Below are 14,842 nucleotides of genomic sequence, written 5' to 3' on the forward strand. Positions count from 1 at the left end.
GTTCAGCCAGTTGCTAAGACAAACATGGTTGTTTACATTTGCAGGAGATAATGCTGCCCTCTTATTTCCAATGTCACCTGAAAAAGTGAGAATAGGCACTCTCATGGCACTATTGTAGCCAACCGTGCAAGGAATTTATGTGCCAGATATGCTAAACATTCGCATGCCCCTTCATGCTTTGGCCACCATTCCAGGGGACATACTTCCATGCTGATGACGCTAGTTAAAAAAAATAACGCATTATTTAAATTTGTTTGTGACGGAATTCCTTGGGGGAGAACTGTAGGTCTCTTGCTCTGTGTTTTACCCGCATTCTGCCATATATTTCATGTTATAGCAGTCATGGATGATGATCCAGCACGTTTGTTTTAAGAACTCTTTCACTGCAGATTTGACAAAACGCAAAGAAGGTACCAATGTGAGATTTCTAAAGGTAGCTACGGACCGTGACTCAAGATTTAAGATTCTGAAGTGCCTTCCAAAATCTGAGCGGGATGGGGTGTGAAACATGCTTTCAAAAGTCTTAAAAGAGCAACGCTCCGCTGCGGAAACTACAGAACCTGAACCACCAAAAAAGAAAATCAACCTTCTGCTGGTGACATCTGACTGAGATGATGAAAATGAACATGCATTGGTCTGCACTGTTTTGGATTGTTATCGAGCAGAACCAGTCATCAGCATGGATGCATGTCCTCTGGAATGGTGGTGACGCATGAAGGGACACATGAATCTTTAGCAAATCTGCCACAAATATCTTGCGATGCCAGCTACAATGCCATGAGAGTGCCTATTCTCACTTTCAGGTGACATTGTAAATAAGAAGCAGGCAGCATTATCTCCTGCAAATGTAAACAAACATGTTTGTCTTAGCAACTGGCTGAACAAGAAGTAGGACTGAGAGGACTTGTAGGCTCTAAAGTTTCGGAGTGTTTTATTTTTGAATGCAGGATTTTTGTACATAATTCTACATTGTAAGTTCAACTTTCATGATAAAGAGATTGCACTACAGTACTTGTATTAAGTGAATTGAAATACATTTTTACAGTGCAAATATTTAGAATAAAGTGAGCACTGTACACTTTGTATTCTGGGTTGTAATTGAAATCAATATTTGGAAATATGGAAAACATCCAAAATATTTATATAAATGATATTCTAGTGTTTATCATCATGATTAATCACGATTAATCTTAATTGCACGATTAATCTTAATTACTTGACAGCCCTAATGGTTTTCCTTTTATAAATTTCTATAGTGCCTTTGCCTAGTTGTGTGAAATCAAACAGTTCTAATCACTGACGTACAAGAAAAAATTTAAAGTGGCACCTAAAGATTAAAACATATGAATAAACATGTTTCCTTCTAATTAGCAAGAGATTTACTTTTCTGTAATAGGCACTCAAAGTGGAGAAGTGCATAATTTTAAAACTATTTTAATTTAAAAAAAATCAGAATAGTTCAATAACTGTAAATGAACTTTACACTATCAAATTTAGTTTTTTGCACATTTTCTGTAAATTTGTCTTAAGAGCCCCTTGCACACTCCCAACAACTTGAATCACAAAGTTTTTGAACAAAAACCATCTCTCACACACAGTTTAGACAATGTTTATAGCATTATAAAATCATCAGAATCCCTCTTTAATCACTCACTACAACAGCAGCTATAAAGAATACAACATATTTAGGAGTACAAATAATGAGGATGTAAAACCATTTGTGCAAAACTGCATTATTTTTACTGTTTAAGATTTCAGGGAAGTAACACCGCCAGAAGCATGGATACAACAATCAAGACAAAGTCAGGAAAATTTTACCTTCCATTTTCAAACATCAAGGATTATGTTATGGAGTAAATACTAGATGATAAAGAAAAGTCTGGTGGCACCATGTATAACAGTAATGGCAAGTGTCCTGGAGTTATTGCCAGTTGGATAGAGAGCTGATATAGGTAGAGGTCAAAGTCTTTCAGGAGTAGCAATCAGTTTGGGAGACCAACTCTAACATTTCTTTCCATGCAAGATCTATCCTTCCAACATCTTTGCTTTGTAGGCTACTAATAATACATGTAAGACTAAGCAGTCTTTTATTGAGGGGAGTGCTTTCTTCCACGCCTCTGAAATCTTTAAAATATCTGGATCATTGACTCTCTGGATTTACCTACTCCAATCCATTTAACTGCAAAAAAAGGAAAGGATAATAAAATAGTGTGCACTGTTTTACCACAGAGGAATTCAAACTCTAAGAATGACATTCTAGTAAAGGAGGAAAAAAAAAAAAGTTCTATGGCTTATGCAGAAGAATGTGTTGTACTGATAGTTGCTATTAGAGAATGACACTTTGCATTTCTGTAGCACCACCACATTCACAGATCTTTAAGCACTCTGAAGTGCCTGATCTTGTGCCACCGACTTCAAATGGAGAATGGCCTAAAATAATAATTTCTTAAAACCCTTCTGAAATATGGAAATATCAGTTTTACAGATGGGGAAACTATGCATATAGAATTTAAGTGATTTGCTGAAAGGTAACATCACTAAATCAGCGTAAGTCCCAAATGAAGTCAATAGACTACTCACAGATGAAAACACTGATAACATAAGGGTGGCAGAACTGAATCCTTACTATTATAATAACAGTGACAAATCAAATATTACATTCAACTTTTGTTTTCAAAGTCCTACAAATAGGACTTTTCCTATTGCACAAGAGTTGGGTTTTTTTTTTTTAAACATGCAAACAGAACAGTGTGCATGTCAGTATTCAAAATCAGTTGGCAAATTATGATAACCGAGCACTGCAAATTTAGACTACACACATATACTGAAATCATTTTAGAGGTTGATCCTCTTCTAGATTTTGCAGCTAAAATGAGGCTCAACAGCATTAAAATGTCAAAGTACAAAAGTCACTTTAAAGTTTATAATTCTAGCTCTCTGGGTGTTCATTAAGTCCTTTTTAGCATCAGAAGGTCAAGGGACTTAAATTTAAATTATTTCTATTTCAGATAGGTTTCTTGAAGCAGGAAAGTTTGCTTTACTTACCAGGAATACCAAGCTCCAGTTCTATAAAGCGAACATAGTTCTGTGCATTTACAGGCAGTTCATCAAATGTTCTTGCATTCGATATGTCCGTGTTCCATCCTGGGAATGTCTCATACTGAACCTCTACTTTATTTAAGACTTCCTGGTTTGCTGAGGAAACGAAGAATAAGTACTTATATAGTGAATGTTAAATTATCCAGAAGTTCTCCGTATTTTTTACAGAACCAGTCATACAGCTAGAAGTCATTTTATCAAGCATCTTTTTTTATTGATGGGGAACCTCAGAAAAGGAGCTTGCGTAATATTGCCTGAGCTTGAGAAATACTGCAACCACAATAGTGTGAAATTGTCCATAGTTTAAAGGAGGCGAAATAATGGGAATTCTCTTAATCAGGAGTGGATTTCATTGGCCTACATTATTTTAAACCATGGGTGTCTCTTCAAGAATACTGAAGAGCTTATTACATAGTAGAAAGTTCTGGTATGTTGAAATCGAACCCACTCTAACACAAATTCAGATTTAAGGTGACCGCCATCCCGTATATACCAGTATTTCACAACGGCACAGGTATTAAAAACAGACTTGTATATTGTTGCAAAATGTTGGGACTTATCTTCATTAGCGTGAGGGACTGCCAGAGGCACCCCCTGACTTCTAGTGAGACACATTGCAACTGAGATCAGCTGAGGCACTCGAGCTAGTAGCCCTCTGTATGAAATAGGAGAAGACTGTAGGTGAGACATTCTCAGTAAAGAGCCCTCATCTCAGAGACTCACTTCCCCTATGAAGTTCAAAGAATCCAAGTCTGTTAACTTTTAGAACACACTGCAACACTCCTATTTTCCATATCTGAACCCAACGTCCCAGGTGAATAAAGGTGCAGTGAAGTTAATGCATGTTAGGGACTTCATTTCATATTCTTTTATTTTGAAATTTTATAGGAAAGTTCTGGATGCCAAAATAGATCAACTTAGAAGAATTACATCATGCCTTTTGGAAAAATACAGCACATTTTAAAGAACTGCTCATGTATTCCTAGGTTTTCAGAAGAATTCAGTAAGGCCAATGCTGAGTGCTTTTGAAAACCCTTTAGTGTCAATCCAGCCAGACCTTTACCAGACAGGCCAACTGCCTTTGTTCTGTCCAAAAACCAGCTAAGTTAACTAAATATACTATTTGTCAACTACATCAATAAGAATGTGCTAGGGGACAGCATTAAAAAACAACAACCTACACTAGCTAGATGCCCTCAATAGCTCAGAATTCCTAAATAGGTACATTTGTGTGTTACTGGCATTACTTTGTTCTCTAGAAGAGGAACAGAAAATTTCTTACCAATAATTTCCCTTCTGCTAGCAATGTCTCCCACAATTCTTGATGTCTGGGCTGCTCTCCTCTCACTGCAGCTCATGGAGGCGGATCAGAGTTTTGGACCCGCATGTTCTGGCCATGCCCCCTTAGCTCCTGCTTGCCTCCAGATGAGTTATTCCCAAGCTGTAAAACTTTCATAACATTATTAACAGATGTTCTAGAGATAACAAAAATAACTATGTACATTAGACCAAGGAAGATGGTCTTATGGTAACAATTCTGCTTAATATCTGACTCTTGACTCATGAGCCATCCATGGTGAATAGAATTGTGGGAGATGATGCGGCTAGCAGAAAGAAAATAATCAGTAAGACATTGTCTGTTCCGCATCCCAGCATCTCCCACAATTCCTGACGTTTAGGAAGTAGCGAGCAGTGAACAGATGTAGAGAGGGTTATAGAAAAAGGTCAGAAAAAGAAAAACTGTATCCCTACCCATCTCTAAATATTTTCTCAAAGGCCAAAATCATATCCGGGCAAGCACCTGCAGCACTTTCCTGCCAAAGGATGCCTCTGCAGAGGATAGGATGTGCAGTGCGTGATAAAGGTGCATTTGACCTGGTGGCTGCCTTACAAATTTCCATTGTGAATTCATTACCTCTTTCTGCCCACGAGGTCATCAGGGATCGCATGGAGTGTGCTCCGATTCCTTCTAGAACTAGGATCTCTGATGCCTTGTATGTTTCCACAATGCATAGTCTAACCCACCAAGCAATAGAGGACTTGGAAGCTCCTAGTCCTTGGAATTTTGGCTGAAAGGATACAAACAGAACACCTGATCTCCTTATGGAGTCCGTACCTTTGAGGTACATTTTCAGAACCCTTTGGACACCTAAGGTGTGCCACATCTCCTCAGTGAGATGCTGTGGTCTTGGACAGAATGAAGGTAGAATCACCTCTTGGGAAGAGCAGAAAGACCACCTCACCTTCAGGGAAAAATGATTTTTGAGTTCTGACCACCACCTTGTCCTCATGAAACACGCAGTAAGATTCCTGCATAGAGAGCGCTGATTGCTCCATCATCACTTGTCTGGTGGACGCGAAGGCTATCAGAAAGCAAGTTGTGATGGACAAATAAAATGCTGACATTGATGTCAAGGGAACCATAGGACCCTTTGTCAGGGCTCTCTGTACAAGTGGCCCACTTGGGAAAAGAGAGGTCTAATTGCTGGCTTGGATCACTGGATCGCCCTAAGCAATCTGGCTACCTGGGGGTTCTCTGCCAGAGAACTTGGGAATTATATGAATATCACACAATTAAGGGAAGACACCAGACATGCAGTGGTGCTAGGTTAGAGACCTTTGTCAAACAATGTGAGGAAGTCTTGAATTTTCTGGAACTTCTCTAGAGATGGATGTATCCTTGCCATCAAAGTGTCTGTGTCCATATTTGGGTGGACAGATTCAAGGAACTTTTCTTGACATTGATAATAAAGCCATGAGCCTGCAGATTCAAGGTCAGAGACATAGCTCTGTGTGCAGCTGCTCGGGATGGAGCTCTGGTTAAGACCTCATATAGGAAGGGATACATGTGGATCCCCTGTGACCTGAGTTTGCTATGATTATCTCCAACATCTTTGTAAAGACCTAGGGGGGCGAGGACAAGCCTAATCAGAGATATTGATAATACCTCCTGCCATAAGCAAACCTTACAAACCTGCAATGGCATTGTCTGATAGGGATGTGGAGGTATGCATCCACCAGATTCACTGAAGTCAGAATGGCCCCCTGGCCTGACATTGTAGAGGTTAGGGTCTCCATCTGGAACTTTGTTTTCTTTATCCACTTGTTGAGCTTTTTGATATCTATAACAGATTCCCCCGTACACTTCTGAACAATAAAGAAGATGGAGTAGAACCCTAAGAATCTTTCTTCTCAGGAAACACTCTATTACTCCCATATCCAGGAGGTGAGAAATCTCATTCTGGATTAGACTGCACTTTACAGGATCATTCAAGATTGGGGACTCGATGAAAAATGGATTGGGTGGAGCCCATAACTTGGAATATTTCTGACTCACTGTATATCTTCCTGACCCACTGGTCCATCCATGGTCAAAGTAACCCATTCCTCCAGGGCTTTGTTCCCAAGCCACAGTTCCAAGCCTTTCCTCTGGAGAACCTACTGTTTTTCTGCTGTTATTTCCACAAGGATGAAGGCTGAAAGGAATGCCTTTGCCTGATGGCCAGCCTGTACTTTCTCTCAAAAGCATGGTGTGGCATTCGAGAGGACTGTTTAGATCTTGCGGCACTGTCTGCCACTACCTTGTCTAGCTTCTCTCAGAAGGCTTCCCATGAATTTGGCAGAGCACAGAACCTGCTTCAAGTGGCTATCCATCTTCCAGGGATGGTACCATAGGAGGCACCTGGTCACTGAGCTGGAGGCCATGGCTTTGTCCAAGAATGTCATTGCTTCCTGATGCTGTTGCCAGGGAAGCTCTCTTTAAAACAGAGCCAAAGTCAGGGTGATTTTGATACTTGAGGGCTCTGAGATCTTCCAGTCAGGAGAAAGATGCTGTCACAAAACAAGCAGCTGCTAAGAATGCCCTGAGGGAGGCTGAGACGGCCTCAAAAATCTTTGCGAGAAAAATGGAGGCAACTCTCTGTGGGGTCTTTAGAACTCCACTTCTGAGGGGATAACTATATATTTAACCAGGGATACGATGCAGCATCAACCTTTGGTATCTCCATAATCGGGACTTTTGGTTCCTGAATCTTATAGAATATAAGATCATTTCTGTTAATGTGCTTGCCCTTGTCTGGCTTATCTCATTCATTCTCCTATACTCCTCCTTTGAGGAAGTAAGTGGGAATCACAGCCTCGGGAGGATTTTGAGGGGAGAAATTTGCTCAAGGGCTTACTCTTGGAATTGGCCTTTAATTTCTCAGGGGGAAAAGCTTTGCTGAGTCTTTCCCTGGTCCTGATTGGAGACAGAGTCCAACAATTCACCATTCTCTGTGGAGGAGGGGAAGGAAAAGGTGTCAGAGGAGTCATACCTTTTAGGTCTTCTACACCTTTCCTTACCCTTTTCCCACTTTGATTTATTAGCTTTTTTAGCTTGCTTTGAGGGCTTACAAGCTCCGTCACAGCTTTGGTGAGGCCTTTTGCAGCTAGCCGTGCCGAGAGCCTGAAATCCTCTCCTGAGAGCTCTTTCTGAGTCCTCGCCTGCTGGGTCCAATTCCGTCATGGAAGGGGAACCCTTTCCAAAGCCCTCCCGGCCAAACTGGGAAGGATAGAGAGAGTGCTTCTGAGCTCTGCTTCTTTTCCCAGGGTGCTCTAGACCAATTTCAGAATGGCGTAGGGGGGAGTGAGACACTGCAAGTCTGCCTTTTGTTCCCCAGGGGGCCCCAGTTCCTCTGGGCTACCCAGAGTTGACTGAGGTCCTCCTCATCCTTAGAGTTCTTCCCTGCTCTGCCCATAGACTCGTGGTCCATTTTTCCCATGTTGGAGCTGCAGATGCTCAGGTGGGTAGAGGAGGAGTACAATTCAACATCTGCTGAGCTTGCAGTCTCACAGATGGAGCACCATTTGGATTTCATTTGTTGCTTTTTAGACTGCTCTACTATACCTGGAAGGTGCAGAGGAGCCAGTATGGAGCACTGCAGCTGATGTTCCAGGTGTTCCAACATCTGGCTAAAAATGGCCTGGGGGAGTAGGGGCAGGGAGGAAGACCACTACTCACTACTGCCCCAAATTTTGACAAAAAAGCACCCCCTTTAGGCAGATGTGAAAGCAGCAGCTGTAAAAACCGCCATCCATATGCTGCCACAGAGAAACAGAAACTAGAAGCAAGCAGGAGTTGAGAGGGGGTGGCCTGACCATGAGGCTCTAAAACTCTGATCCGCCTCCATGAACTGCAGAGAGGAGCCCATCCCAGATGTCAAGAATTGTGGACTGCAGAAAAAGAAAAAAAATTCAAAACTATACTGGAATAAGCTGATCAATAATTATCCAAAGGAGATATTTAATAATCATGAGATAAAGTCATCAAGTAGAGTTTCTAAGCCTTTTCTTTAAAACATTTTGTATCACATATCTGTAAGTCATCACGTATGTGGTTGTGATTTCCTTATACATGATTCATGCAATTACATTCGATCATTTCACCTGCTACTAATTAATCTTTACCAATACTACATTAAAACCCCCCAAGCAGCTTCAAAACATTCTTCAGGTAATAACTTCTGAGGTTTAGTACTAGAACTATACACACACTAAAAAGTGAAAAATCCTAGCTCTCTCATTCCAGGGATGGACGCAGCCATCAATATCTGGAGATATTAAACCTTAAAAATGCAATATTACTATGCATGGAAAAATACTATTTTGAATAATTTATAGTATCTAAATGTATTAGTTCCCTCTGAGACTTGTACAGTTAGATTCATGTAATAAATCAGGCTGAATTAAAGGTAGCAAAATAATAAATAGTATCAAGAGTAAAAAAAGTTAGGCATTTTAAAATTATTTTTTCTGCAAAATATTTGGCAGCTATAAGAGCTACAGGATGCAGTGTGAATGCCTTTTAGGCACTCGTTGAGATGACATGTATGGCTTTGGCACTTGTGCAATCACAAGCTCATGAGGCACAAAAGTTTTATCTACATGTACACCCTTTTCAAAGTACTCTGAACACTTTATGACCTCTCAACACAGTAATTATAAAACAGACTCACCAGGAAAATGAGGTATGATTTCACCATTTAGTATGTAAGCAACTCCAACTTTGATTTCTGGAAATACATCCAAGATATCCAATTTTGTTACAGCCAATCTATTTTTTTTAAAGAAAAACAAAAACAAAAACAAGCCCTTCCTCTGTTAATGGCATTTTATAGACCGAGTTATTGGGCTAAAACTTAACTACATTTCTTTCCACTTGTCACATGCAAAATTAAGCTCCCAAGCAACTATGGATCAAATCAGGAATAATTTTTAGTATGTTTAATAACCGGAAGTTAGAATTAAAATTTCTATTGTTTTTCATTGTTTTAAAACAAAGTTCAAGTCAATAAAGAAAGATACAAGCAAGAGAGCTGTTGGACTGATACAAAATCTATTGAAATAAATGGGAGCCTCTGGACCAGATCCTGAATTATGCCCTATTTCACACAAATATGAAAAGATCATAACTCAAGGGACAGATTTCCCCCTCTCAAACAGAATGAATGGTCTACAGCTTTAGTGGAACAATTACAGTGGACGTGAAGCTGGATATGAGTCAACAGTGTGCCCTTGTTGCCAAGAAAGCTAACGGCATATTGGACTGCATTAGTGGGAGCATTGCCAACAGATCGAGGGAAGTGATTATTCCTCTCTATTCAGCACTGGTGAGGCCACATCTGAAGTACTGTGTCCAATTTTGGGCCCTCCTCTATAGAAAGGATATGGACAAATTACAGCGAGTCCAGCGGAGGGCATATGGGGCTGAGGCACATGACTTATGAGGAGAAGCTCAGGGAACTGGGCTAATTTAGTCTGCAGAAGAGTGTGGGGGGATTTGATAGCAGCCTTCAACTACCTGAAGGGGGGTTCCAAAGAGGATGGAGCTAGGCTGTTCTCAGTGGTGGCAGATAACAGAACAAGGAGCCATGGTCTCAATTTGCAGTGGGCAAGGTCTAGGTTGGATATTAGGAAACACTATTTCAGTAGGAGGGTGGTGAAGCACTGGAATGAGTTACTTAGGGAGGTGGTGGAATCTCCATCCTTAGAGTTTTTAAGGCCTGGCTTGACAAAGCCCTGGCTGGGATGATTTAGTTGGTGATGGTCCTGCTTTGAGCAGGGGGTTGGAATAGATGACCTCCTGAGGTCTCTTCCAACCCTAATCTTCTATGATTGTAATTACGTAGGTTGCTCTGTTTACTTTTTGACTTTTAATAGTCACATTAACATCTCTCACAGAAAGCAATAGGACAATTACATAGATTGAATGAGATGAAAATAAATGCTGTGAGCAAAGGAGCCAAGAAGTGTAGAACAATATATTTTATGATCACTTCCATTTTTTTTTATTTTAAATGTGTGACTGACAAATTGTGAGTTAATCTAGTGCGCTAATTAAAAAGTCCACAAAAAAAAAAAACACTTAGCTATACATCAAATGACTTCACTAAGTAACAAATATGTGGCGATAGCATTAACTGATTTTGGATAAATTTAGTTCAAACGAGATAAAACAATCCTGAGGTCTAATGCAGTGGTTCCCAAACTTGTTCCGCCGCTTGTGCACGGAAAGTCCCTGCCGGGCCGGTTTGTTTACCTGCCGCGTTCGCAAGTTTGGCCAATTGCGGCTCCCACTGGCCGCGGTTCGCTGCTCCAGGCCAATGGGAGCTGCTGGAAACAGCTGCCAGTACGTCCCTCGGCCCTCGCTGCTTCCAGCAGCTCCCATTGGCCTGGAGCAGCAAACCCCGGCCACTGGGAGCCGCGATCGGCCAAACCTGTGGATACAGCAGGAAAAACAAACCGGCCCGGCCCAGCAGGGGCTTTCCCTGCTTAAGTGGGAGAACAAGTTTGGGAACCACTGGTCTAATGAATGGCTTCTAATGTATTTGTTCAGCAAGCTGTTATATAACAGAGCTGAAATTAAACATTAAAAGCACTATTCAAACATGTAACTAGATCAGGGGTGAAAGTAAGGGGGTACCGAAAAAAGGTAGCTGCCAGTACTGGCCTGTACTGCTGACTTTAAAGCACGGCCACGGCAGCGCTTTAAGAACTCTGCTTAAAGCATTGCTGCGGCAGCGCTTTAACATTGCTGCCCCTTTTGCACCCCCTGATCGGTGGCCATGCCGGGTCCCTACCAGCAGGGCTGCCAATGGGGTGGTGCAAAAGGGGCAGTGACGACCCGGCAGGGCCGCCGCTGTGGGGGGCGCAAAAGGGGCAGCAACATTGCTGCCCCTTTTGCCCCCCAGCCGCCGCTGAGGGGTGCGGAAAGAAGTAGCTGCCCCAGGGCCGCGATTTAAAAGGGCCCTGGGGCTCCGGCTGCTGCTGCTACCGCAGCAGTGCCAGCTGGAGCCCTGGGCCCTTTTAAATCACTGTTGGAGCCCCGGGCGGCGCGGGCTAGGGAGCGCAGATGGACTGGCTGGGGGATGCTGACCCCCATCCCCGCGCCTTCAGCCCAAGGTCCCGCCCGCCCCTTCCAGGTTGGCCAGAGCAGCCCTGTACCAGTAAGAGCTGCATTTTACTTTCACCCCTGAACTAGATGCACAGATAACCAAATCTGGGCAACTTTTTAAATGTTGTTATTTGTCCAAAAGTAGGCAAGGAAAAGGAAAATGAATGGGAAAATTTAAATAAAGATTTAAATCTACACTGGTCCATCTTTTATGCTAGACAGTTTCATCTAAGCTTTATTTCAATGCTCGATTTTTTTTAATTAAAAATTTCTCAGAGGTAATTTGCAGTTTTAAATTGAAAATTTTGTATTCATTTAATCTACTCCTTGGCATCTAGTACCATTGGCTATTATATACTAAGGCTCCCCAGCTCTGGAATCATGAAGTGCCGGCAGATGCAGTTTTGTTTTGTTTTTAAAAGAGGGAGGAGTGGGAGAGAAGTGCTAAGTAATGTGAACTAAATGCAAGCAGTTCTTGGAATTGCATGAATAGCAAGTCACCGTGTACTTTTATTAGGGAGACAGGTAGGGAAAACTTTAAAAAGTTATGTGAATCACTGAAATATAGACAGATAACACAAATTCCGGGGGGGGGGTGGGGAAGGTATTTTAACCTCCATGCAGTTTTTCTGTACATGTATTTTTCAGAGCCATTTCTGCTGCTAGTTGTGTGTGAAAAAATTCTATGTCATGGAGAAGCAACTCCGAAGAGTGGGGACAGGGAGAAAATGAAAGATGTGTTCAGAACATCAGGGAATCCCATCTGAGACTGAAAAGATATGGTTAAGTATATTTTTTAAAAAACAACTTGCAAATTTGTGATATTTCCAGTGTCTTCTGACATTAGCACTAACTATACACTATGCTGACAAGTAAGAATATTAAAGTGTTAGCCTATTTCTCATGGCATACAAAAGCTGGAAACAAGTTTAGAAAACGTACATGTTGGAGTGTAGACTGAGGTTATCTTATACCTTTACACAATTGTCATAAATATAAAGGGAAGGGTAAACCCCTTTAAAATCCCTCCTGGCCAGAGGAAAAATCCTCTTACCTGTAAAGGGTTAAGAAGCTAAAGGTAACCTCGCTGGCACCTGACCAAAATGACCAATGAGGAGACAAGATACTTTCAAAAGCTGGGAGGAGGGAGAAAAACAAAGGGTCTGTGTCTGTCTGTATGCTGCTTTTGCCGGGGACTGAACAGGAATGGAATCTTAGAACTTTTAGTAAGTAATCTCTTTAAATGGCTGAGAAAAGAGCTGTGCTGAATAGAATGACTATTCCTGTCTGTGTGTCTTTTTTGTAACTTAAGGTTTTGCCTAGAGGGATTCTCTATGTTTTGAATCTAATTACCCTGTAAGGTATCTACTATCCTGATTTTACAGAGGTGATTCCTTTACTTCTATTAGAAGTCTTCTTGTAAGAAAACTGAATGCTTTTTCATTGTTCTAAGATCCAAGGGTTTGGGTCTGTGGTCACCTATGCAAATTGGTGAGGATTTTTACCAAACCTTCCCCAGGAAGTGGGGTGCAAGGGTTGGGAGGATTTTGGGGGGGAGAGACGTGTCCAAACCACGTTTCCCAGTAAACCCAGATAAAGTTTGGTGGTGGCAGTGGAAATCCAAGGGTAAAATAATTTTGTACCTTGGGGAAGTTTTAAACTAAGCTGGTAAAAGTAAGCTTAGGAGGTTTTCATGCAGGTCCCCACATCTGTACCCTAGAGTTCAGAGTGGGGAAGGAACCTTGACAACAATATTTTAGTGCAAATATTCAAAGTATTTTAGTACAATCAAATATACCTTAAAACGCTACATTGGACCCAAAAAATGGGAAGTGTCATATACAAGTTCTGCTCTTTAAAAAACTTAAGTATGGAAAATGGAGGTATCATATATATATTGTTCACAATTCACTATCACTTTGCACACACACACACACACACACACACACACAAAAAGATGGAATCAATTGCCAAGCTAACTCGCAAGGTAGGTAACTTTTTAGGCTGATTAAACTTTTATAGTGTTCATTTGAATAGAACCATTTTCTACCAACGCTGGTGAAAGTTTCAGAAGAGTTACTTACTAGGAACTATACAATTTGCTATAATCCATGTTATGCTACATATGAAAGCCAACTTGTCAGCACCACAGAATACTCACGCAGTAAATCCATTAATCATGTGGGCGTATCTGAGTAACACAAGATCCAGCCAGCCACATCTTCTTTTTCTACCAGTGGTCACGCCAACCTCCTTACCTCGTGTCTGCAGCAATTCTCCAATTTCCTGATGGAAGATTTTCATGTCTATTAGCACAGTTACCAGAATATTGTAATAACCTTAAAGTCCCCCATGATGCACAAAACTATCCACCAAGACAAAAATACAAACAAGTACCTTTACTATTGCTAGTGTTTTGTTTTTTTTAAAATATAAGAATGCTAATTAAGCAAGCCATTTTCTCAACACTGCATTTTCATTCAGCTACCTACTTCTTCACAACAATGTTGTGAAGCTTAAAGAAGTCTCAGATACTTGGCAACCAGTGCTGCAAATTCAGCTAAGGATCAAAAAGGCAAGCTGCTTTTGGTGCAGAATCTTTACTCCTGGTGGCTTGCCTTTTTACAACTTGACCTTCGTTACAATTTTGCTGCTGGTGCATGTGACAGAATAAAATTAATCTTCCTCTCTGTCAGCTTTAACAGTTCTGCAGAACTAAAAAATACGCAACAACTTTATAAAATAAGCACAGATGGATCACTGCACCCAGGCAGCAGATTTGTTAACTGAGAAAGTTACTTTTCTGAGCATAGCTGTATTTTAAGGCAAAAAATGCCACTAAGTCTCACGCAGAATCTGATGCTGAGGATAGTTTTGTACAGGCCACAATATGCCCTTAGCTTTAAGCAGTATTACTGGCTAAACCTATGAAATACATCCAGTATTTTCCCACTTGTTGATCATATGAGTAATGCTTACGTTATCTTGTTCTGTAGGAAAGGCACCGATTCCAACTCTGGTTGTATATGCTTTTACAACTCCATATACTTCCCCAACATTCTGAGGTGGCATACCCAAACCTGTGCAAACGCCTCCAACTGTACAATTCGAAGAGGTCACAAAAGGATATGTCCCTAATTAAAAACAAAAACAAAAAAAATAGAAGAGAACTGAAAAGTGCTATCACACTTTCTGAGAAAGAAAAACACACTGGACCTTAAATTATTTTTTCAAGTTAACCAACCAGGTAATTTCATACCTATTGGGAAGAGCTCATTGGTGGATTTCGTAAAGCTATGAAGAACACCAAAA

The 14,842-nt window shown here is 41.0% G+C and overlaps 1 protein-coding gene across 1 annotated transcript in view; it reads right to left on the reverse strand.

Moving 5' to 3' along the window:
* Window positions 1–1,570: 1,570 nt before the first annotated feature.
* ADSS2 (adenylosuccinate synthase 2) overlaps window positions 1,571–14,842 on the reverse strand; it is a 40,727-nt gene continuing 27,455 nt past the window's right edge. Inside the window, exons 9-13 of the mRNA XM_074948938.1 lie at window positions 14,510–14,664; window positions 13,692–13,816; window positions 9,093–9,190; window positions 3,046–3,195; window positions 1,571–2,179 (exon numbers count right to left, since the gene is read on the reverse strand). Coding sequence (XP_074805039.1) covers window positions 2,127–2,179; window positions 3,046–3,195; window positions 9,093–9,190; window positions 13,692–13,816; window positions 14,510–14,664 — 581 coding nt within the window. The 3' untranslated portion in view covers window positions 1,571–2,126. The remainder of the gene's footprint in view (window positions 2,180–3,045; window positions 3,196–9,092; window positions 9,191–13,691; window positions 13,817–14,509; window positions 14,665–14,842) is intronic.

This window comes from Natator depressus, chromosome 3 (assembly GCF_965152275.1).
Source record: "Natator depressus isolate rNatDep1 chromosome 3, rNatDep2.hap1, whole genome shotgun sequence".
Taxonomy (NCBI): Eukaryota; Metazoa; Chordata; order Testudines; family Cheloniidae; genus Natator; species Natator depressus.